The 23,963-nt window shown below is 37.4% G+C and overlaps 3 protein-coding genes across 4 annotated transcripts; 2 read left to right on the top strand and 1 right to left on the bottom strand.

Moving 5' to 3' along the window:
- Nucleotides 1–15: 15 nt before the first annotated feature.
- LOC141841890 (polyadenylate-binding protein 2-like) lies at nucleotides 16–10,754 on the top strand. Of its 2 annotated transcripts, none has more exons than XM_074730088.1 (9): nucleotides 16–570; nucleotides 2,707–2,825; nucleotides 2,905–3,561; nucleotides 3,638–3,715; nucleotides 3,785–3,874; nucleotides 4,881–5,018; nucleotides 6,803–6,979; nucleotides 9,234–9,437; nucleotides 10,255–10,754. In XM_074730088.1, exons 1-9 carry the CDS (start codon nucleotides 333–335, stop codon nucleotides 10,498–10,500), a joined length of 1,947 nt encoding a protein of 648 aa, XP_074586189.1. In that variant the 5' UTR covers nucleotides 16–332; the 3' UTR covers nucleotides 10,501–10,754. The 2 variants fall into 2 exon arrangements, with proteins under 2 accessions (XP_074586189.1, XP_074586190.1); XM_074730089.1 differs by having other exon boundaries at nucleotides 17–570; nucleotides 9,237–9,437.
- A 4,204-nt stretch (nucleotides 10,755–14,958) lies between these two features.
- LOC141841889 (ethylene-responsive transcription factor RAP2-1-like) lies at nucleotides 14,959–15,842 on the top strand. The gene is given in 3 exon segments (XM_074730087.1): nucleotides 14,959–15,048; nucleotides 15,097–15,255; nucleotides 15,258–15,842. Coding segments are annotated over 2 exon segments (516 nt in total). The 5' UTR covers nucleotides 14,959–15,048; nucleotides 15,097–15,143; the 3' UTR covers nucleotides 15,662–15,842.
- A 1,860-nt stretch (nucleotides 15,843–17,702) lies between these two features.
- LOC141841888 (transcription factor SPATULA-like) lies at nucleotides 17,703–22,266 on the bottom strand. The gene is made up of 7 exons (XM_074730086.1): nucleotides 22,165–22,266; nucleotides 22,016–22,096; nucleotides 21,854–21,919; nucleotides 21,703–21,768; nucleotides 18,058–18,363; nucleotides 17,784–17,859; nucleotides 17,703–17,728 (listed from the first exon to the last, which is right to left on the bottom strand). The coding sequence occupies exons 1-7, from the start codon at nucleotides 22,264–22,266 to the stop codon at nucleotides 17,703–17,705; spliced, it is 723 nt and encodes a 240-aa protein (XP_074586187.1).
- Nucleotides 22,267–23,963: the final 1,697 nt, after the last annotated feature.

Raw genomic sequence — 23,963 nt, 5'->3', positions numbered from 1 at the left:
GGGGCGTGGCCACGAGGCCGATCGCGGTGCAGTTGCCAATTGGGTGGCCTGCCCCTCCCAAACCCTCCTCCGTCGCGATCCTTTAGCTCTTCTTCTCTTACTCCCCCTTTCGATCTACCAAAAATATCGGAAAACCCCTAAAAAATTGCAGTTAGTCTTCTTGATTTCACGATTGTTGTCCGCGTTTTATCAGTCAGAAAGCCCTACAGCAAAGAGGAAGGTGTGTTGTCTTAGTTCTTGTTTTATCGTCGCTAGGGTTTGCTGTATCGGCAAGAGGAAAGGGAGAAACAAAGCAAAAGGGAGAAAAAAAAAACGTATAGTTTTTACGAGATATGGCACAGTCTACGGTTGAGCAGCAGGCGTCGGACGCGGAGGTCAACAACGGCGGAGGCAACCAGATTCCGTTGTCGTCGCTTTACGTTGGGGACCTCCATCCAAGCGTCACGGAACCGCAAATTTTTGAATTTTTTAGCCAGATCGGACCGGTTATTTCGGTGCGCCTTTGCCAAGATTCTGATACCCGACGGTCGCTCGGCTATGCCTATGTTAACTATAGCAACCCTGCTGATGGTGAGCGAAATCCTTCTCGTTTTATACTAGTTAGTTTTGGAATTTTGAGGAAAAATCGTCCTTTTGGGGGTACTGGATTGCATGTTATGTTGGCTTTGGAAATTTGGATTGTTAGCTTCAACCTCCTCTTTGCGCCGGTTTCTAGTTTCTTCTTTTCTGGCTGTAATGCATTCGATATACGCATCGTTTGTTTGGTTGCTCAGTTGAAATGACGTTAATCAATGGAAATTACCATTTTTGGTAGAATGCAACATTTCATGGATAATATCAACGATGCCCTTATTGAAAGTGTCATTGGTTTAAGTTCAAAGGCTAAAATAGGGATGTTTAGTAGTTTACAGGCTTACTGAACTATCTTGATCTTAATGAAATATGAAATACAGTAGGGATCTTAGTTTCCATAAAATTCAAATGAGAAAAATACTCCAGATTACTTCACGATCCTATTTTCTTGAAGAGGAACGAAGATAATCATTGACAAAGTGCTTTAGACATCAGGATACACTATCTACTTGTGCTTTTAGATCAATCCCGCATTTCTAGATTAACAAGTTTTAAACTTTATGTGTTTTCAAAGTTGTAACATTTTATTTTGGTTAGTTAGAGCAAGCTAGGTGATTTCAATTATTGTTTAGTAAATTATTTTAGGGATAAATTATTTGTTTACCATGTTTCTCTGTGTATCTTAGGAATTGATTGTTTGTCACTATGTTTTGGTGTGAAATGGTTGGGGTTGAGGCATTTAAAAAGAAATCCTGATCTCTCATTTAATTATCATTCAAATAAATTTTATTTTGTTCTCTCATTGTTAGATTAGTTCGTCTTGATGCTACATCAGCCCCATTTTCTGGACTTACAATATGTGTTTTCCATTGCTAAGACTTTAGAAGTTCCTCCCTATTTCAACAAATTCATTATTTTCCATATTAATTATATTATTCATTGTTGAAATTGATTGGCTAGTCACTAATCCCAAAAGTTTAAGCTCTTAGAAAAGGATCTAGTTTATCTTTATATAATGGGCCATCCTACTTGTCTATGTGGAACCAATGGACGTTGGACCAACTAGCTTCAACATTTATCAATTTCTCTTTGAATTCTACATTTATTATATTCAGAACACTGATAGTTTGGAGAGTTAGATGTTATCAGATAATAAATTCCATCCAATGATAAGTGGTAGTGGGTCTATTGGCTTGGCAGTATGCTGCCAGTATGGTAGCAGTACCTCAGAGTGGTATTGTTTTTTAAGGTCACTGTGGCTCATGTTTATGTTTGATTTTATTTTCTGTCCAATTGAGTGAATTCTCTAATGACCAAGCTAAACTCTTCCTAAGTAATACCCTCACCCTGTTTCTGCAATTATAAAAAATGCTCTTGTGATGATAGTCTTTCTCATTATAGTTACCAATGTTATTTCTCCATTGTAATTGTGTGGTGGTTAATTTTTCACATGATTGACCTAACTTGTAGAAATGCAAAACATCTTGTCCTTTATGCTCACCAGAAAGAATTATTTCTTTTTCTTGGCTTCTTGGTCCAAACAATCCTTTTGTTTGGAATTCTTGCTTTATAGAAATAAAGGTTTTTAAAATTTAGTTCTAATTCCTTTATGCTCATCAGAAAGAATTATTTCTTTTTCTTGGTTTCTTGGTCCTTTTGTTTGGAATTCTTGCTCTATAGAAATAAAGGTTTTTAAAATTTAGTTCTAATTAAAGTTATCACAAACGAATTATAAGAAAAACTCTGGATTGGTTTCAATGAACCAAACAGATGGGTTTTAGATTTATTTGGTCAATTTTTAGGTTAGGTTGAATGCTCCTATTATGATGCACAGCCAATAATGAATTTGACTCTTCTATTGAGGTTTGTTTCTGGATAAGAAATTTTCAAAGTTATCACAAATAAACTGTAAAATAGACTCTTGGTTGGTTTTATTGAACCAAATAGATTTTTTTATATATATTTGGTCAATTTTAGGTTAGGTTGAATGCTCCAGTTATACTTCATAATGCTTAAATTCATTAAAAGTGGTATTCTTATGATACACCAATAATGGATCTCACTCTTCTATTGTGGTTTTTCTGGATAAGAGCTTATGTTCTTATTTTCTGTTGGTTCTCATTTCATTGACAGCTGCAATGGCTTTGGATGTGCTCAACTTCACACCTATTAACAACAAGCCTATTCGTATTATGTATTCAAATCGTGACCCTAGCATTCGAAAAAGTGGGTCTGCAAATGTTTTTATCAAGGTATTGAACTATTTGTTGTGCGTTATTGTTTTGGTTTATAGTGGTCTCCTTAGTCATTGTTAATTGTTTTCTTTTTCAGAATCTAGACAAAACAATAAGCAACAAATCACTACATGACATTTTTTCGTCATTTGGTAATATCCTGTCATGCAAAATCGTAACAGATACATTTGGGCAGTCAAAAGGCTATGGTTTTGTTCAATTTGATCGAGAAGAGGCTGCTCAAAGTGCAATTAATAAATTGAATGGTGCACTTATGAATGACAAACCAGTTTATGTTGGACCCTTCGTCCGCAAGCAGGAAAGGGAAAACTCAGCAGACAAGACAAAATTTACTAATGTCTTTGTGAAAAATCTTTCAGAGTCAACTACAAAGGAGGACCTAGAAAATATTTTTGGAAAATATGGGAAAATCACCAGTGCAGTTGTTATGATTGAGGAGGATGGAAAATCAAAGTGCTTTGGGTTTGTTAATTTTGACGATCCAGATGCTGCTGCTCTAGCAGTTCAAGAACTCAATGGACATCAATTTGATGATAAGGAATGGTACGTCGGAAAGGCGCTGAAAAAGTCTGAAAGGGAATCAGAACTCAGGGAAAAGATTGAGCAAACTGCTACGGAGACAATTGATAAGTATCATGGACTCAACTTATATTTGAAGAACTTAGATGACAGTATTGGAGATGATAAGCTGAGAGAATTATTTTCTGGTTTTGGGACAATAACTTCCTGCAAGGTTTTTTCCCCTCTACATTGATATTTTTTGTTTAATTTTCTTTTAGATGTGTTTAATTTACCAATTTGAGTGATAGGTTATGCGGGAACCTAATGGTATGAGTAAAGGTTCTGGATTTGTTGCTTTCTCAGCTCCTGAAGAAGCATCTCGAGCTGTAAGATCTCATTGTTATGCCTTTTTTTTACTTAAATGGTAAAGTGAACATATTTGTGTCTTCTTTTAGCTGGCAGAGATGAATGGAAAAATGGTTGGTGGGAAGCCACTTTATGTTGCAGTTGCACAACGCAAAGAAGAGAGAAAAGCTAGGTTGCAGGTATTCTATATGAACCATTTCTTAGGGTAACATTGAAGTCATTGAAGTTGATTCATTAGTCATAACATGCTTGCTCTGTTTTAATCATTTTACCTTTAACATGTGTTTTTTCTCCAATTTAGGAAACATATGGCAATTTGGGAGAATATCTTCCTTAAATCACCTGAAAACCAGACACATTGTGGGCAACCTTTCTCATTCTTGAATGATTTTTTTTTTGGTCTTGATACTCTGTTCTATGGTTCCTTTGCCAAACAAGAGATATCATGTTTTAATTCTTGAGTTCAGAATGTTGCCCTGATATTCTTGGGACACATTATGTTACACGGTTGAAAACTAATTGATTTTGGTGATGTGTGGAATTTGATTGAGTTTGGTATCAGTTATGCTTCTTTGATTGATAAGGTAGAAACTTTGCTTTAGACTCTTTACATAATGTTAATGGTGCTACAATTATTTTGATTTTAATAGTGAGTTAAAACAATTCCTTATATGCTTATTTGAATTTTTAGTCAGTCAAAACAATCCTTTTAAACCCTTTATTTAATGCTGAGGTACTAGAATTAATTTAGGTGCACCTAACATAGCAGTTCATTTTGTAAAACATTATTTTTACTCCCGGTAACATTTGGGGGATCTCAAAACTGAGAAGGGAGGATCATATCACTGCAGATCAACATACTTTCTCCAAGTATAGAATAGCTTCAGGAATATCTTCTTTTATTCTATCTTTTTTTGTTGTCTTTGAGAAGACAATTATGTTAGTTTGTTAAGTTTTGCAAACAGTCATAATGATAATTAAGCTTTAGAGCTTCACGCTATAGTGACAATCAGATTGCTTTTCCTTTTCTCTAGTTAAAACTTGTCTACTGTGCTGGCAAATTATACTTTCCATTGCTCCAATGTTTTTTCTTCAGTCTTCTTTTAGATCATATAAAATATTGGTGCACATATACATGTGTTGGTTGCTGTACATATTGTTTCAATAATTCCGGTCATTTTCCAGGCTCAGTTTTCACAAGTACGACCAGTAACTATGATGCCTAATATTGGTCCACGTGTTCCCATCTACCCCCCTGGTGCTCCTGGTATGGGGCAACAAATATTTTATGGCCAAACTCCTCCTACACTTGTTCCACCTCAGGTACCTATCTCATTGGTTTTTTTTTTTTGTGTTTTGTTTCTTTTATGTGGTGCATGAGCCTTGGAACCTGTTTTTATGATAAAAATGGAAGAGCTGAGAAATAAAAGGATACAAATTTTGTACAGAAATTTATTGCCTTTTTATGTTTATGTGATGTTTCATTTTATGTATGCATTCACTTCATCATGAAAGTTACTGAAGGTGATGCATCAATTACTAAATATAGTTATGTTTCTGCACTGGCTTTCTCAGAATCTTATGGAATTCCAGAGACCTAAGTCTGCTTAATTTTAGTGCTAGGATTAGTTGCATTTACTTTATACTTAATTTTCCTTTTTAGACATCAGTATCACCAAGCTGTGTTAGTCCCACTTATTTGGAGTAAAATAAGTGGATCTTATCCTGCTGTTGCTCTTGACCAAATTTACTTATTATTTATAGAATCAGGTTAATGCTTTCCTTCTGTTTTTCACATATTCCATTTGTATAATGGCTCTTTAAAATTTTAATGAGAGGATTTGGATTATAGATCAATATAGTTATGTTTCCATGCTTGGTTTCTTGGAAATTTTTATGGAATTCTACAGACCTAAGTCGCTTAATTTTAGTGTCAGGAATAGTTTCATTTACTTTATACTTAATTTTCTTTCTTAGTCATCTGTGTCACCAAGCTGTGTTAATCCCACCTGGGGCATAGAATATGTGGGATAAACACCTTGGGTATAGAATATGCAGATCTTATTCCACTGTTGCTATTGTCCAAATTCATTTATTATTTTTAGATTGAGGTTAAAGCTTTCCTTCTGTTTTTCACACATTCCATTTGTAAAATGCCCCTTAAGAATTTCAATGCAAGAAACTGGATAATAGATGTTCTTATTTTAATGGTCTTTTGAATTTGTATATTTTATCGCATTTATGTTAATTGTAAAATAACATTTGGTCTTCTGACATTCTTAGGTATTATGTTTTGCTAAAATAAAACAGGTGTCAGGTTTTTTTTTCCATTTCAGTTTTGATTTGCTTGCTTGGTATTTTTTTTTTTTTTCTCGTGGGACTTTCTTCGTAGAAATTTGCAATGAGGTAGAGCTCCTAGTGTATAGGAAAAGAAACAAGTAACCAGTTTAGTAAGAGCGAATAAGATGAATGCCAAATTTATCTAGAATTATTGTTGCTTGGATTTAAAAGAATTTACACATCGCAATAGAAATGTATGGTGTTCGATTGGAGTTTTGTTGTCAGGTTATTAGTGTCTGACATGGATATAAGAGTGATAAATGAAGAGTCAGATCTTGAAAGTGCAAATTGTGTCAGAATTGTACAATTACGTGTATGAAGAGTCAGATCTTGAAGGTGCAAATTTTGTCAGAATTGTACAATTACGTGTATAATGATAAATGAAGAGTCAGAATTTGAATGTGCAAATTGTGATAGGGTTGCACAGCTACATCAATGCTGTTTTGAAGACTTCAAATAGTAAAGTTTCCATGCTTGCTAGTTGGTCCTTTTTTTGTCTTTTCTACTGGTTGAATTCATGTTCGGAAAGAAAATTCTCCTTGTAGAATTAGTATGTAATGTTTTTTTTCCTGCCCAGGCTATCATCCTCATTCTTGAATTATTTCAAAATTTTGGATTTTAATGATTGCATGCCTAATTCATCCCACAAATTAGTGATATTTGCTGATACTGAATTGATTCTGGTTACCTTTAGTTACCTACATTTTTTTTGTCAAACTTTAATTGCTTGAGATCGTCGCTAAGTTTCACCACCATTTCATCGATAGCCAGGATTTGGCTTTCAGCAACAGCTTATTCCTGGAATGAGGCCGGGTGGGCCACCTATGCCAAATTTCTTCATGCCTGTAGTCCAACAAGGTCAGCAGGGGCATCGCCCAAGTGGTAGACGTAGTGGAGGACCAGTGCAACAAATGCAGCAACCAATGCCTTTGATCCATCAACAGGTATTTATTTAATATTTTCTTGTAGTTCATTTATTTTCTTTTGCAATTTTAATGAATGCATATGGTATGTTTAGTCCTTCTGTCAGAATTACAAGTAGTTCAAAATTGGAACAAAAGAGTTCAGAAGAATTTAAATTTTTTATTATGTTTATGTTGAAGCTTGGATGCTCCGTCCCTATTAGTCCAACATAGACAAGTGTGGTGGTCTATTATATAAATTAAACCCTCAAACTTGTTGAATATGTTGTTAGCCAATCAACTTTAATATGGTTGTAGAGTTCAAAGTTCAAATCCTTTCAATGGCGCAAAAAGGACACAAACATTTGAGTCATGGTGAGCATAAGGGTGCATGTCGAAACTATGATGCACTTGCTCATTAGTCCCACATGGGCGATTGCAGTATGACCATTATATAAATTGGGATTAGTGGTTAGCCAATCAACTTAAATAGTTTGAAATGATGTATTTTAAGTTATCAATCGAGTCAGTTATTTAGTATAGTTGGCTATGATTTACTAGAACTCATTTGTTAAACAAGCAGCCCTAAACAAGCTCATCACAGTAATATATTCGAAGATTTTCTGATCACTTTGGATGCAACATGATTTGTTAACTTGTTTTAACCCACTTACCAGAAAGGTTTGGCCTAGCATGTCACTGGATCAAGGAATATACAGGGTAGATGCTTGCAGTATGCGAGAGGCCAAATTATTTGGTGCATCACCATGTATCTTTCATGTTTGTTTATCTGTGTTAGGCCTGTGATATTGGGTCTGATACAAGTGTATGCATAGTATTCTATCTATTCCATTTTCCTTGATTTTACTTGCTAAAGTTTGGACTAGTGTTGCACTATGGTATTTGGACATCTGTTGATTTCAATCTCTTGTTATATTGATTAGTAGGGCAAGAGTATCATTACAATAATAGAAGCACATCTTGTCTAACACACTACATGCATGCTAGATATAAGACTAATTCGGATTCTCTTTTATTATCCTTACATTTTAATATATAATTTGCATGCTATTAGGCTAGAGGAATTTTGACTGAATGTGAACTATATCTTGCATTCCTAAAAAGATCTCAAATATTTGCTTAGGTCAACATTTATGAAAAATAAAGAAGCCACATGACTTTTCTACAAAATTGAGTAAGCACAAGTTTATCGACAATATTAATGAGCTGAATTAAATTTTGTATTTTGTTTATAATTTATAAACCTTTGTGAGATTTATTTTGAAATCTTTTTGGTCTAAAAGTTCCTTTGTGGAAGCAAATTCTCAATGTTTAGCTGCTTGGCAAAGAACTGTTTCATCTAGCTAGGTGATCCCTGTTTGGTGGTTCTTTTAGAAAGCGGCCCAAGCAGACACTGGCCAAGTTTATTTGATATTTTAGTAATCATAATTCTCTTTGTTAGCCCATTCGACAACCTCTTTACTTGAGTCTCCCATCCGATGCACACAATTTCCACCTCCCCTTTTGCACTCAATGCATCTTTTCTTCCTTCTCTTCACTAGGTTTAATTTCCTTCTCGTCTCTCATTTTTCTCATTTATTGTTAAATTTTTCATTATTTAATTTTAGCACACTAGTACACTTAGATTTGTAACTCTTATATAGTTGCAATGTCAAATATGAAATGCTTTACTGAACTCACATTTAGTGCTCACTTATGATAAGTGTTTTTTATTTGTAAATCGATTAAGGATACAATTAATTATATATACTAATATTAGCCATTTTTAATTTACTATACCTTTTCCCCTAGGTTCTAGGCAGTGGACCGACCATCTAGTGTCTGGACAGCTTTTTTACATGCAAATTGTGGAGAGAGAATCATCATTTTAAGAGAGTTGAGTGTGGTTGATTTGATGGAAAGCTGAATATAGGAACATGCAGAGTCTAATTCCCACAAAAGTAGGTCCACAACAATAGCAATGTGTAGAACTAAATTCATACTGGTATCTACCTGTATTGTGTGTCGATACAAGTTGGCATCAATACAATATGTTGATACCTTGCTGAACTGGGAATAAAATTGATACGAAAATCAAAATTCAAAAACTTCGTTGTGTTGATGTGTCAAAATGTACTTTCATTTCATTTGACCCTTCATGATTTCTGCTTGAAGTGGGTATTTATCTCATGCGAACTCTGTTTTCTTCTCCATTGTTAGATGATACTCCTGTATAGCCTGACCTGTGTGATGCAAACTAATGTGATATATGGTGATTATTGTTGAATTTTGATAGCAGATGCTTCCAAGGGGTCGTGTCCAGCGCTATGCTCCTGGTCGCAACATGCCTGACGTTCCAATGCCTGGTATTGTTGGAGGGATGCTCTCTCCATATGATATGGGAGGTCTGGGATTCCGAGATGTTGGCATGTCACAATCTATTCCCATTGGGGCTCTGGCTTCAGCACTTGCAAATGCTACTCTCGAGCAGCAAAGGATGGTATGCTCTCTTTATACATGTATACACTTCGTGCAGTTAGTGCTTGTTAATTATCTATTATTTTTATATACTAATGCTGTGTGCCCGTTTTTACATAGTGTATATTGTGCACTTTCAATATGTACCATAGAAAGTATATGCATTCATAATTTTGGAGTCAATTATTATACAATTTATCTGCACAAAATGCTTGGGAAAAGAAGATGACACCAACATCAGTTTGGCAGGAAATAATAAAAAAAAGAATTCAAGAACCAATCTCTCAGCCACTTGGTCTCTGCATTTGCCTTGATAGATCTTTTTCTTGTTGTTGAATTCATGAAGCAATCTCTAGCCTTAGCTTTCCAATCTTCAAATAATAGTATTTGGCATCAGATCTGACTAATGCACCAGTACAATAGCAATTCTAAAGAAAAAAAAATATTAGTGATACTTCTACAATTTGAATGGTGAACATTTTAGCAATTTTTTTTTACTTTAAAGTTAACTATTCTCTTTTGAGATGGGTGTTTTTTACGTTTCACAATGTCTTGTTTTTCAATGCTTGTTCCGGTACAGTCAGCAGTTGCACTTGCGTGCAAATTGAGCATTTCTTCTCAGCCTCAATCTTCAAAATCAAGCATTTCTTTTCAGCCTCAATCTTCAATGTCATCAAGTTTTGTCCCAACTATTGGGATTGATTACATGATCATCCATTGTGCTTTATGTAAAAACTATTTAACTAGATGTTCTGTGCATTTATTTTTTTGGTTTTACCATGTGAATTTCTAGCCCATAAATCCCTTGATGACACGTTAATGTCTTGTCTTCTGTCTAGATGCTTGGTGAGAATCTTTACCCACTTGTGGAGCAATACGAGCGAGATCATGCTGCCAAAGTTACGGGAATGTTGCTGGAGATGGACCAAACTGAAGTCCTGCATTTGCTAGAATCTCCAGAAGCTCTGAAAGCAAAAGTTGCAGAGGCAATGGAAGTCCTGAGAAATGTAGCGCAACAGCAACAGGGGAATGCTCCCACTGATCAGCTAGCAGCGCTGTCGCTGAGCGATGGCCTTGTTTCTTGATGCTCAGACTTGTTTTTGAGTTGTACTGTGTAGTAGCGATTGTGAACGACCAACACTTCTGGATGTCTTGGTTTGCTTATGATTGTGATGTGATTTTTGCGTTTTGACTTTTGTTAACTGTGGTTTGTTTTGGTCGATTGAATCTCTGGTCCTCACGTTTCTGTACTTGTAGTGTTTTTCATGAATGCTTGCATCTTACCGTGTGTTTCTAGTTGTACCAAGTATTTTTACTTATCTATTGGTATGTGTTTGTATGTTCCTGGTTTGTTTGTGTTAACCATGATGAGCTCTTTAGTTGGTATGTGTTTGTATGTTCCTGGTTTGTTTGTGTTAACCATGATGAGCTCTTTAGTGGGCATTAGTTTTCGTAACTACCACTTAAGACAAATAAAATTGTATATGCTTGTGAATATATCAAGTAATTGATAAGCAAATTTATATACAAGCTTGTCCTTTGTTAGTTTAGTCATGTAAGCTTCTTTGTTCTTTAATTTAAATGTATATTTTACAAATTTACACAATAAATGCATGTGTGTGTGTATCATTTTTCATCTTTTTGAGATTGTAAGCCTTTAAATCATAAATAATATGCTAAAATTAGAGGTGAGTTTTTTCAATAGTTTGAAAAATATTTAATTTATATTTAAATTTATTGAATTTAAGTTGAACTCAAATAGGTTCAATGATTTTTTGAGTCGACTTGCAATCTATAATAGCTTGTTTGATTGTTCATGAGAATCGTGATTATTTTTATATAATTTTAACTTAGATTTATTCAAATTGAGATTTAAATTTAAGTTATTTTTGAATTATAATTTGATTATGTTCGAAACAAGGTTTAAAGAATTTGAATCGAAAAGTTTAAATTTTATTTTGAATTCCGTTTGAATCAAAATTATTTATATTTTTAAATTTTGAATTAAATTTAAAAATCACATATATTTTTTGAACTTGAATTTGAATATTAATATTTTATAATGGATCATTCGATTCGTTTGTACTCCTAGTTAAAATTGAGTATATTGCACGAGTCGTTCTTTAAAAAATATATATTGAACACAATTACGCCAGAACCACGCACACAGTTGCAAATGAACACGATACGATCTCATTTGTTGTAAAATTATACAAAACAATTGAATGGTTCCTGAACAGAGTTGTTTAGAAACTTAGTCTAATGCTAGAATATGATCTTGTTTATTGAGTTTTGATTGAAATATATAACAAATATACATTTGTGAATTCATAATTCTTCTCGTGTGGAATTTTTTCTCTCCATATCATACAGATTTGAGAGTTTGATATTACTTCCAATATATTTATAATACTCCCTTTTCTCTCTTGTCTTGCAATTTTCATTATATTTCCCTTTCACTTGCCTTTTCTACTAATATCTTGGAAGCCTTAAATGCTTCATCAAACTATTCTCGTTTCTCAAATAGAAAACAGAAATACATTTATTTTATGCCCTCTTCGTTCAATAAAGAATGCAAATTTAACTCATGTGATTTTAAAATAAAAATAAAATAATATCCTTTTAATATTATTTAAAAAGAATGTATATGATCCAATTAAATAGTGTGGATACTCAAGTTATCAGCGGTCATTGAACGAAATGACAGGAAACTGTACATATTTTCCAAGGAAGATTATAGCAGAGGGGATGAAAGAATCGACTAAAAGCACTATAAAAGAATATTAAAATGACATTATTAGAATGATGAGGATGGATTTCGACAAACCACTTCAACGCTCAAGTTATAATTTTTCTTCAGAAGAATTGACTAAGAAAAATTAGGATTTACATGTGTGCATACCTATACCCACGAAGGCGGATAACCTTTTAAAGAGTTATCAATGTGTTAGTTCTCTGGAATATGTGTATTCGTTTATGGTTTGTTCCGAGATATGCGTTATCGTTTATGATATGTTTTGATATATGTGTTGTTGTTTATGATATGTTCCGAGATACACTTTACCGTTCTCTTCTTTTTCTAGGAGAAACAATCCTATGAATGAAATAATCATGTCGCCTCCTTATCCTTGCGCCTCCGCATCTTCATCGAGTTAGATAGGATGTGGGCCTCGAACCGAGGACGGAAAAAGAGATGAGGTTGTTGTTGAATGACCTTAGGGGTAGATAGTACTGTCAAATGGGTCAACCCATGGTAGAGCGGGTTGAATAACCCGATGAATTTAATCCAACTTGATGACTCTCTAGAGGTAAACGAAATCGGCGTCGAAGATCGAGTCGAGGCTGAAATTGACAGCTATAGTCGAGTCATGGATGAGATTGATAGTTGAAACCGAATTGTAATAGTTAACTTATTCGGGCAAATCCGACTCCTTGGAAGATGTGTATTGAGCTGATTCGGCTGGATTCATGTCTCTTTCAGGTCGAATCTGATACTTTTCAAGTCACACTTAGTTCATCTTACACTAATAATTCAACATGATTCTTAGCCATACAACTTCAGTAAAAAGTGAAATCCATTACTCTAGCGGTCTCACTCGGTCGGTTCCATGATTATATGTGAAGAGGTAAATCGAGAAGCTGTAGTTGGTCACGACGAGGGAAGGTATTGCCTTGGCTTCGTCGAAATTTGATCCTTTGCTCACTTCAGCAAGTCTGTCTCATCGTAACTAACTCAATTATGTCTTAGGAGTAATTTTTAGCCATAAATGATAATACACTTACGGCTTGTTTGGGAGGAGGTGAGGGAAGGGGAAGGAAGGGTAAATAAGGGGAAGGGAATTTGTAACCTTGTTTGTAAAGAAGTGAGGGAAGGAGAGAGAAGGGGAAGGAAGGGTAAGCTTTCCCCTTGCATGCCCATAAATAGACATAATTCCTTACACTCCGATTTGGGGTGTAAGGAAGGGGAAGGAAATGTTAAAACATATTTATTCCAATTTTACCCTTATATTAAAATATTAATTATTAAAATAACTTATCTATTAGATTTTTGCACCGTTGTTCCTCGTCACATAACGCAGTCGTCACAGGATCTCATCACTCGCACTCCTCGATATCGACCTTCGTCGCAAATTTTTACATCAGTAAATTTTTATAAAAATATATATAAAAATGTTGATTTATCTTTTATCGTACCAAAGTGTACAAATTCTGTATTTCGTATATTTTTTATATATCTACTTATTATTTTTAAAATTTTTTATTTATTTAAGTTGTAAATATTAATTTTTGTTAATCTTATGAGCTATATATATTTTTTCACATATAGATTTATTTTAAAAAATAAAGCTATTTTTGTAATTTTATATATTTAGTTTATAATTTCGATTGACGAACTCATTGAACGAATAGTTATAAGGCATTAGATAAAATAAAATACCTAACGAACAATTATTTTTAAATTATTGTAGATCTATTTTAACAAGTAAGGATATTTTTATAATTTTATATATTTAACCTTCATTTCCTTCCCCTTCCTCCCAAACAAGGTAGCACATGTTACGTTAATGAACCTTCCCTTCCTCCCAAACAAGAAAAATATAAATACTTCTCTTCCCCTTCCTTTCCCTCCCTTCCCCTTCCGTTAATCAATCTTCCCTCACCCTATCCAAACAAAGTGTTAGAGGTTATAGGCTCCCGCCGTAAGTATCTGTTTTATTTTTATCCAAAAATTATTCTACTTTTTAAAATTTAATAGAATTCCACTAACGATGAAGAGTGAGAGACCACCCGTGATGCCGTGACTACAACCACACAAGCAAACATAATGTATTTTCAATTATTATTCACCGTCCAAAAGAAACAAAGCAAATTAAGCCAGCTTTCCACTCCATTAATTCATCATCAATCTAATTACTTTAATTTTAGCTCTCTGTTTTGTTCTGTGACGTCGAATCTAATAACGATTATAATTGCGCAATTATAGTATTTTTTTTTTTACTAAACCGCCGAATTACTCGGATCGAAATATTAGCCACAAGTTTCTGAGCATGAATGAAACAGAGCAGGTTGAAGGCAAAAACACTTATTATTATTATAATAGCGGCGGCGGCTGCGGCGGCGGCTGCGGCGGCGGCGGAGTCGGCAGTGGAATTCGGATCGGACAACCACCGGTAGTGGTGGCCCACGGCCGTTCACCGCCCGCCTCTATCAGCATTCCAATCCTCGGCCTCCGTTTGCCCCCTCACGCAGCGCCCGTCGTCAGATCCTCGAAAATTACAGGCCAGAAGCGTCCGAATTCCGCTGACGTGCGGGAGGCGAGCCATTGGCGGGGTTCCGTCTGCGAGGCGGAAACGTCCACGTCCACGTCGGCGTCTGCGTCACGTGTCGCAAGCCAGTGCGGTGCGTGTCGGTGAGAGCGACGGGGGTTCGTAGTGACGAGGCGGTCGCAGCAGCTGCCGACGCCTGCGACCGTGAGCCTTATCTGTCGACTCCCCCGAGCCTTATCCTGTTTCAATGCCGCCGCCCGCCCGCCGCCCACCCGCTACCTCCATGGGTTTGACTCTTTGTTCTAACGCGAACTCAATGTCAACGGACGCGATCCGTGGGAAACCCTAAGCTGGTCGAACCAATCGGTACGTGTTACGTCTGATCTAGTTTTCCTATCGTCTTCTATTAAGTAGTCGAGAGAGCGCAGCGCAGGAAGAGAGAGGGCGAAAAGGGGGAACGGATGGAAGGGCGCTGCTGCTCTACGTCCGCCGGCGAGGAACCGAGGAAGTCTCCGCTGCCGCCGGTGGGGCGGAGATCGACGGGGAGCAGCGCGGGCGTCGGCGCCGGCAGAGATATAGGCCCTATAGAGGCGTGAGGATGAGGAAGTGGGGCAAGTGGGTGGCGGAGATTCGCGAGCCGAACAAGCGGTCGCGGATTTGGCTCGGCTCTTACTCCACCGCGGTCGCCGCCGCTCGGGCCTACGACACCGCCGTGTTCTACCTCCGCGGCCGTTCCGCGCGCCTCAACTTCCCCGACCAGATCCTCGACGATTGCGCCGGAGAAGCCGGCGCAGACGGGGCGGCCCTCTCGGCCGCTTCGATTCGGAAGAAGGCGACCGAGGTCGGCGCGAGGGTAGACGCCCTCCAAACCGGATTGATGCCGCCGCCGTCGTCGCCGCCTCCCCCGCCGCCGCCGAGGCCGCCGAAGAACCCTGATCTGAACCAGAAGCCGAGCCCGGAGTGCTCCGATGTGGATTAATCAAGCGACTAAGGTAGCGCCGTCCATATATAGGTGCAATTGTGCAAAAAGGTTAGTTAATCTCTGCCATCTTCGGTCGGCCTCGCCGGCGATAATGAGAAATAGATCAAGAAAAGAGATGCCTTTTAGCTTGTTTCATTAGCGTTTTTCCCGTTTCTGTATCAAGTTTTCTTTGTCCTTCTGGTGTTTGTTGTTATGCTCGTGTGGTAAAGTAGTGAAGATTCAAGGAAGAAGACGGAGAAGAAGATAAAAGTTGGTTGGCCCAATTCCAACTCGTCGAATTAGAGCAGCAGCAGATAAGACGTCGCTGTACGTGACGTGCGCGAGCAGCGACGCAATGGTGTTGCCAGGTGCTCGCGTTAAGCTCTAACGTGGATCGAACATGCATCTCCATGGACTATTGACGATTCATCCACTAGCAGAAGACAGTGGGCGATTAAGTGCGATCGACATCACAAAATCGGGTCCCCCCACCCCCTCATTGGCATTTCGCCGAACACATCGCTGTGATCCCAAGAATGAGTCTTTTCACTACTTCCGCCGTGGGCGAGCCTTCTTTGTGGAGTCTAATTAAGACATGGCGTGCCCTCTCTGGAGATGTGGTCGTGCAAGATGAGGTGAGATGGGAAAGTAGGATTGTGGAAGGAGAGAAGACAAGGGGAATGGGGATGGGATATTGGGATTGGGGGCTGTCACCCACCTGTTTTGGCTCCACACTGAGGCTCCGCTTAAGGCTGAGGGGAGTGCGAGGCAGGCTGATTGTTGGTGTTGTCGTGTACTTTGAATGCGTGATAATTAAAGTGTTTTAGAAACGGAATCCATGAAGAGTTAGCCTGTTCATAATTTTTTTTTAAAAAAAAATTGATTAAGTGGAAGGGGTGGGGCCGGGAAGGCAACTTGGTAGTCTGGATATTAAAGTAAAGTGGATTAAAACGAATCAAGTCTTATCGAGAAGACAGCTTATTTGGTGCATTAGTTAGGTTTTTGGCTTCCAAACTGTATAAAATAAGTAAATTGATAAATATGAACTGATAAACGATGTAAATCCCAATATATTTTCTAAAATAATTATATTCCTTGGCCTCGCACTTGACCCGTTGGCTTGGCTTTGCTTTGCTTTGCCGGCCAACTAATCTCAACGTTAAGCAGTGGAGAAAGGTGGGCCCGTGGGAGCATGGACCGGTTCAACCACCGACCAAAGATACGAATCTAATTTTGCAATTGGATAATCGCGACGTGTCTTTTTTGGCATCATTAAAGCGGTTCGGATTTGGATAATTCATCGGGTCCGACCTGACGACGACCTCAGTGGTAGCTGCGCTGCTATAAATGAGTGAACGAGGACCGAACCACTTGGTTTGTTTTCGGGCGATGCGATACGTTTCTTTACTAAGTTCAAAAGTATGTCTTAATCAATCAGTAATTGTAAATTTAAATGTAAAAGAAATGATAGTAAAAAATAAATTAGGAGAACTAACTTCGTTTGAAAGTGAAAGTGACGTGGGAGAAGAGCTTTGAATGAAGACATGAGTGAGGATGCAGAGTAACTACAAGAGAATCTCATTATAATTTTGAATTATTAGTGGATATCTTGAAACGTGATCGAATAAGCATTTCGTCTATTTCTGTAGACTTTGAATTAAAAATAATGAAGAAAAAAATTAGAGCTATAGCCTATATTTGACTTTGGGCAGTGGGTGGATATTTTCAGGATAAGTGTAGTCTCCTTCATGTCACATGATGTGAAGGGACGTGCATGAACCTGACAAAATTTGCAGTGAATCTCTTGTGCCAAGTGTCGACAAGAGCCATTATGTGAAGTCGAATCAGACTAATACCCAATTAAGTTTACAAACACTAAAATTCAGACCTTGCCGCTGTCGATCCCGATCGATCCCCAAGAACTGCCCAAGTTGCTGGATCACACACACCAAAACGTCATAAGTTTCTCCTTTTCTGGCTCTTGAGATATCAATTCTTCTGTTCTAATTCTACCAAACCTGAATTTCTCGGCAAGGCCCGCAACCACCTTTGAGGACGGTTAGCCCCTGGAATGAAATGAAGCAAAACAAAATGGAGATACAAATGGCGATTGAGTCATGGAAGCTTGTTAGTCTCTGATGACTACCTGTGTGATTCTGTGTGAACTGCCTTGCTTCGGGTTGCTGATGTGGTATGCAGGCTCTGGTCAAAGCATCCTTCAATTATAGAAGAAAAACAGTTATGTTTAACATAGACATGAAGCTGTACTCTAGTTGATAAAATTTGTATGCGTCATTCTCTTTTGAAAGGTCATTAGCAATTGAAAGGGCTTAAACTCTTTTTTTTTCTAAAATTTAGAACGGGTAGACTAAATTAAAGTCTTTAGCATAGAAGAGTGCAAAAAGAATAAAAACCTCAATGGATTCAGGGAATAGAAAAGATCCGTGCTGAGATTGTGAAGGCTCCAGTGTGAAGGAAGTCTCTGGCCTAGTCATGTTGAGAACACTGGGTTGGGATGGAGATTGGTGAGATGATGTTGGTATGTTAAATGAGTTCGGAACAGATGAACCTTGGTTCAGGGGCAGCATGACTAGTTCCGTGGTCGTTGCTCTTTCAGTTTCCAGAGCAAAGTTTGCAGTCAATTGCAAGGCCTGCAAAGGCTGCAAAGCTCTATGCAAGTACATTGAATGTTGATTAAGGCTATTCCTCGCTGAAAGCATCTGGAAGGAAAATGATTAGTTAGTATCCTTGAATCATTGTTTGCCCACAACATATTAAAAAACATAAATAAATATCCGATTTGGTTTATTATGTTGGTCAGATTACGGTAACTAAAATGGAGGGAAGACACAAACATACGGTTTTTAATAGAGAGAAGCAGCACCTTTCTTGAAAGATTCTATGAATACCACTAGAATATACATCCACGTAATTTTATGTTAAGTTCTGACCCACGTAATTTTATACATCCACGTAAGAAGGAATGGACTACAGAGTATTAGCTTGTGCACACTACTAGCGAAGAAGTTTCATTCAAGTACATACTGACATACAGTTCAAATCAAATCATTTGATTTAGCTTCTATACTACACTACATCATTGTCTTCTACTTTCTCTTTTCCTTTATATAACTGACAATGGCAGCTATCCTTACTCTGATGATTGCATATAATGATGGTTCCTTTGCCTTCAAATTTTCTAACTGCCTCTGTACAGCAAAAGGGATCATCTGACATGTCTGTCAACTCCTATAATTGTAGATGATAATGTACTATATCTCATGACGAGCATGACTTTGGATTCCTCTAATAAAGTAATACGAGAGAGTTGCATCCAAGAAGCATCGTTCTTCTACGCGTCATATATGTATATCACCCATGGATCAAATGCCACCTGAAAATGGTGATATTAATTAAAGCAAAAATCTCCACTCTAAGAAAACAAGTCTGGGTGGTGTAGTTTGGTCATCATGCGCCTCACACATGAGAGCTCAGACATTTTCTCCCGTTTTGATCATTATTATTTGTATATTTAATGAAGATCAACAAGAAAATATTACTCTAGATCATCTGCTAAATAGTCCTTAAATTCTTTTTATTATCAAGTCTGAGTCCACTATAACTTCTATTATGCAAAATTCACTTACCTAAATATCAATTGATCTTTCCACAGTTTGGTCACCACCTATTGTGGGCTAATAAAAAAACTTTTATAAGCTTATATAAGTGAGTTACTGTTAACTTTTTGCATAAGTATTCTGAGTATGGGGATAAGTTAACCGACCAGCCCTTTAATTTAAGTGGATCGTGAAAATTGATATTAAAGCTGACAGAATTCTAAACATAATGGATGTTGGAAAATATTACCTGTGTGATAGTGTATAGCTACCATTAACCTCACATGCCACCAATTGCAGATGAGGAAGCTTCTATCAATTGACTAACAAATAATATGCCACTTCTAAAGTTCTAGCCTCTGTAATCTGTTGAATATTCCCTCAACACAGGAACATAATTTAACATAAGTTTGATCCAACTCCAATTTTCACACACAAAAAAACCATTCTTAGGTGTAGTAATGCCATCTACCAGTGAGAAATTTTCAGACATTTCCACACTCATCAGTTAAGAACCTATATCTTGTAATGACCGTCGTTGTTCTTCTTCTTTTCACCTTCCACACATATAACCGTCATGGTAGCTCCCTTCCTCTGTATGAATTACAAATCTTAGGACTGATCATGTATAAATGCTTCCACTCCATGTTGTTTTTTGAAAAGAAAAATGGAAGGAAAAAGTACTATAGAGAAGAGGGACGTACAAGAGTAATGGTACATGCATATATAGTAGTTCAAGTTATCTAATTGGCCCATAGGTTTGACATGAAATTCCATTGAACACTATGTTTGGTTGTCGATATCAACCTTGGAAGATCCATTGTTATGCTCCCCCTAAATATACCTTAAGACCCTTCTTTGCAAATGTTCGACACTCCAAAAGAAAAGGAGTGTTGGCACATTTAGTTCCAAGAGCTTGGAACAGAGATGAGAAGATTGTCGCCATCCACAGTGGGCAAAGGGGCAGTCGAAGAGCTGATTTGGGCATTGAACTGCATAAGTGGGCATCATCTTATATCTTTGTCGAGTGTTAGTAGTTAATCCTTTCCACGTACAAGTCCTCCAGCCAAAATTTCAAGTTCAAATCTTAACCTGTCAAGGAATTTTCACTCCATGTGTACCTTGACCAAGCTTCTTTGATTCCTTGATAGTTGAGCATTATGTATGAGTATCTATTCCTAGTACAGAGCCTAGTTAAGTTCATCATTTGAGGAGGGCAGTGGTGTTTCAATGTCATTTGGTAGCTCCAATACATGAGAGGCAGCCCTTCATACTGGAAGGGGTTCCAGAAGAGTCTTACCTCATTGCTTAAGCAAAGAGATAAAACCAACACAGGTAGGTCTGAACTGAATTGTAATCGCTCTGAGAAAAGCTCATCAAGTCTATAGGAGGAAGGAACATGATATGCTAAAAAGGCGATCTTCATCATGTCTCTGAGCTCTGATCTACATAGGTGGGAGTTGCGGCTCCTTGCTTGGACCAACACCCAAGGCCATTGCTCATTTCATTCAGACAGGCGGTCAGTCAACACTCATGATCACAACATGATTGACGGAAGGTAGAGACCCATGGAAGTGAGAGTTGGGAGGCCATTTTCTGCCAGCATTTTCCAAGGAGGCACAAATTGTGAAATCTCAGATCATAACTCCTTTCTCACCAGTTGTCATTATCATTTTAAATGCATGATTATAGGACATTGATCATCTTATGCCAGTAAAATTGTATATAAGAATGTAGCCTAACCTTTCTACCACAAGACATTCTCACATTATTGTGGGGAACCATTACAAATCGAAAATGCATCATTCTTCCACTTTGCTTTAAGATGCCATCTATAACCTCCTGATCAAAGTCCATCTGAGAAAGTAGCTCTTCAAATAGGCAGAACATGGAACTCCACTTGAGACAAAAAAAAAAAAAAAAGACATGCCATCCTTCTCCTGAATATTTAAATGTGATTAATCAGGACCATCTTAATTAGACTAGGATCATAATCATGGAATTCACTCAAAACATGCACACACTGACTCAAAGGCAACGCAAGAAGGTTAGAGGCTTCAGATCCAGCCATGGAAGAGGATGGATAAATCCATAAGTATGATCGGTTTAATCATAAAAAGGAAATATTTTTAACTGCAGCAATTCTTGGAAGAAGCCATAAGAGAAGTACAACCACGCCAACAAATAGCCTCAGCTATGGAAGAGAACAAAGATCAAATACTGCATTTACATGTTCTACACTCAACCCAGCGTGAACCCAATGGCCAAACCAAGCTGCACCATAGGCAACTAGATGTAGGTGATGCCAAACTGTTTGGAGACTTGAGGACTCACTCACACGAGAAACTAACCTTACCAAAATCAGCAGGTGAAACTATTCGTGTACAACATTATTAAAACGGAAGTAGATCTTACTTGGTTAATAGAATAAAGATAACGGACCTGTACTTGCAGCTGTAATTGCTTGAGATACTCAATAGCTTCATCAAGCATGGATACCTTATCTGTCTGCTAAGGACACAAGATTTCTTGTAAAAACCAATACTAAACTTCTAAGAGTAAAGCCGAGATATAAGGTCACACGATTTCCCACCTTGCTAGAATTGGGAATCAGACTCTGCAAAGCCTTCATCTTCGCATTGATTCTACTTCTCCTTCTCTGGTCAAGACAATCACCGCCATTTCCGCAACAATCAAGAACGAACATAAAAAAAATGAGGGGGAAAAGAACAAAAAGACTGTTTAAATGAACCACCTTCTCAGACAAGTTATGTACTTCCGCCGCTCTATTTCTCTTCGAGCTGGAGCTCCGCGCCGGTGGCACCTTCGCGACATCCTACAAAGAACACCAACACATAGATCAGCCATCCAGGCCACACAGACCATCCCAATCACAAACAAAGCGTCCAACACCTGAAGGTGACAGCCAAGAGAGTCCAACCCTCGATCCGTCGACTTCCGTCTCTCGTCCCCCAAATGCCAAACTGAAGAAAACCCGAGCGACATCTGCTGGCGGGAAGAGGAAGAGAAAGAGGCGGTGGCCTACCAAGGAGGAGATCTGACCCTGGTTCTCGTGCAGATCACTACTCCAGTGACCTCACAAGGATTAGTGTTATTCATAAAAGAAAGAGGTTGAAAGGGCGTTCTGTGATAAGGTAAAGTTCAAGGCGTAAAATGAATAAGTTTGGCTTCCAAAGAAGGAATGGCTTCCGATGGCACCATATTCATGGCGGCGGCCGGTGCAGGCCGCAAGAAGGAGAAGGGTGGAGGCACTTCCAAGTCCCTAGCTTCTCCGAAGGGCGGCGCCGGCGCGGTGGCATGTGCCTCTGCTCGCCGACGACACACCAGGGCTCCTTCGTCTGCTGCCGGCACCACCGCGCTAGCTCCCAGTCCACGGCGTGGATACCGCGGTCCAACTCCGTGCCTTCCTCTGCAAAGTCGTCTGCTTCTCTTGTAATCTCCAAGAATTAGTATGTATATTTAGTTACGATATCAAAATCGAAATATTTAAAAAAATTTTGAACGTTGAAATAGTAAATAATATTATTTTATATTTATATTTATATTTTTTTATATTTAATATTATAATTCAATTTTTTTAAAAAAAATTAAATTACTTAATCATAAATAAAAAATAATTTTTATTTTAAAAATTTTTTATATTTAATATTATAATTCAACCTTTAAATTTTAAAAAATTTTAAATAATTTAATCATAAATAAAAAATAAAAATATATAAAATATTATTATTTATTATTTCAGATGCACAGAAAAATTTTGGAGCTCTCAATTTTGATATCGCGCACGATTATATATTTTAAGAAATATAGAATTTATTTTTGCATCGTGATCAATTATAGTTTCTCGATTTACCTCCTCACAGATGAACGTGGGATCCACTGTGTGAGGTCACTAGCACGACGGATTCCATCTTATTGCTGGGCTGCTAACGTGATGAATTTTACCTTTTGCAGAAAAGAAACACAGAATCTATTATATATATATATATATATATATATTTTTTTTTTTTGATTCACAGTAATAAAATTCAGCAGATGCCTCAACCATTAATAACGTAAAATGTTAACTTTAAACACGAATCTAAAATATAATATAAGACACCTTAAATTTGCTTTTTTTCCCCTCTTTTAATATACGCTAGAGAGAAAAATAATAATACTGATTCCATCGCCACCTAATAAATTACACGATTGGACGTTAGATTCCAACCTAACATCCATCAGCCTTTTTGACCAGCCATAACTTACCCCATCCTATCTCGACTTGGGTCCACTTGAGCAGCCAATGCCAGGCGTCCTTGGTCAACAAATCCTTTCCACACGAACACCAACGCGTCCATCTTGCCGGCCCCCCACTCCCGCGTTTCGCCGGCTCGCCGGCTTTTTTATTTTTACTTTTATTCAGATATTCAATTTTTTAAATAGATTAATTTTGAAAATGATGACTCTGATCTTTAATTTTTTTTATCGATCATCAAAATAAAAAAAATAAAAATACTAACCATGATAATGCCCTCGTTGATGTATCCGATGGCAAAAATTAAAAAGTCATTCCGAATTAAATAAATCATAAAAAAGATGCCTCTTTTAAAAAAAAAGCTCATAAATTATTTTATTTCGAGAATATGCCAGCAGCATGCAGCAACGGAGTCACTGGTACGCGTAGGTGTACAAACATCGGC

This window comes from Curcuma longa, chromosome 11 (assembly GCF_044706935.1).
Source record: "Curcuma longa cultivar G26 ecotype Majalengka, Jawa Barat chromosome 11, ITB_CL_G26_1.1, whole genome shotgun sequence".
In the NCBI taxonomy this organism is placed as follows: domain Eukaryota; kingdom Viridiplantae; phylum Streptophyta; class Magnoliopsida; order Zingiberales; family Zingiberaceae; genus Curcuma; species Curcuma longa.
Note: the sequence above shows the minus strand (reverse complement) of the source record. Positions and strands in the feature narration are given on the sequence as shown.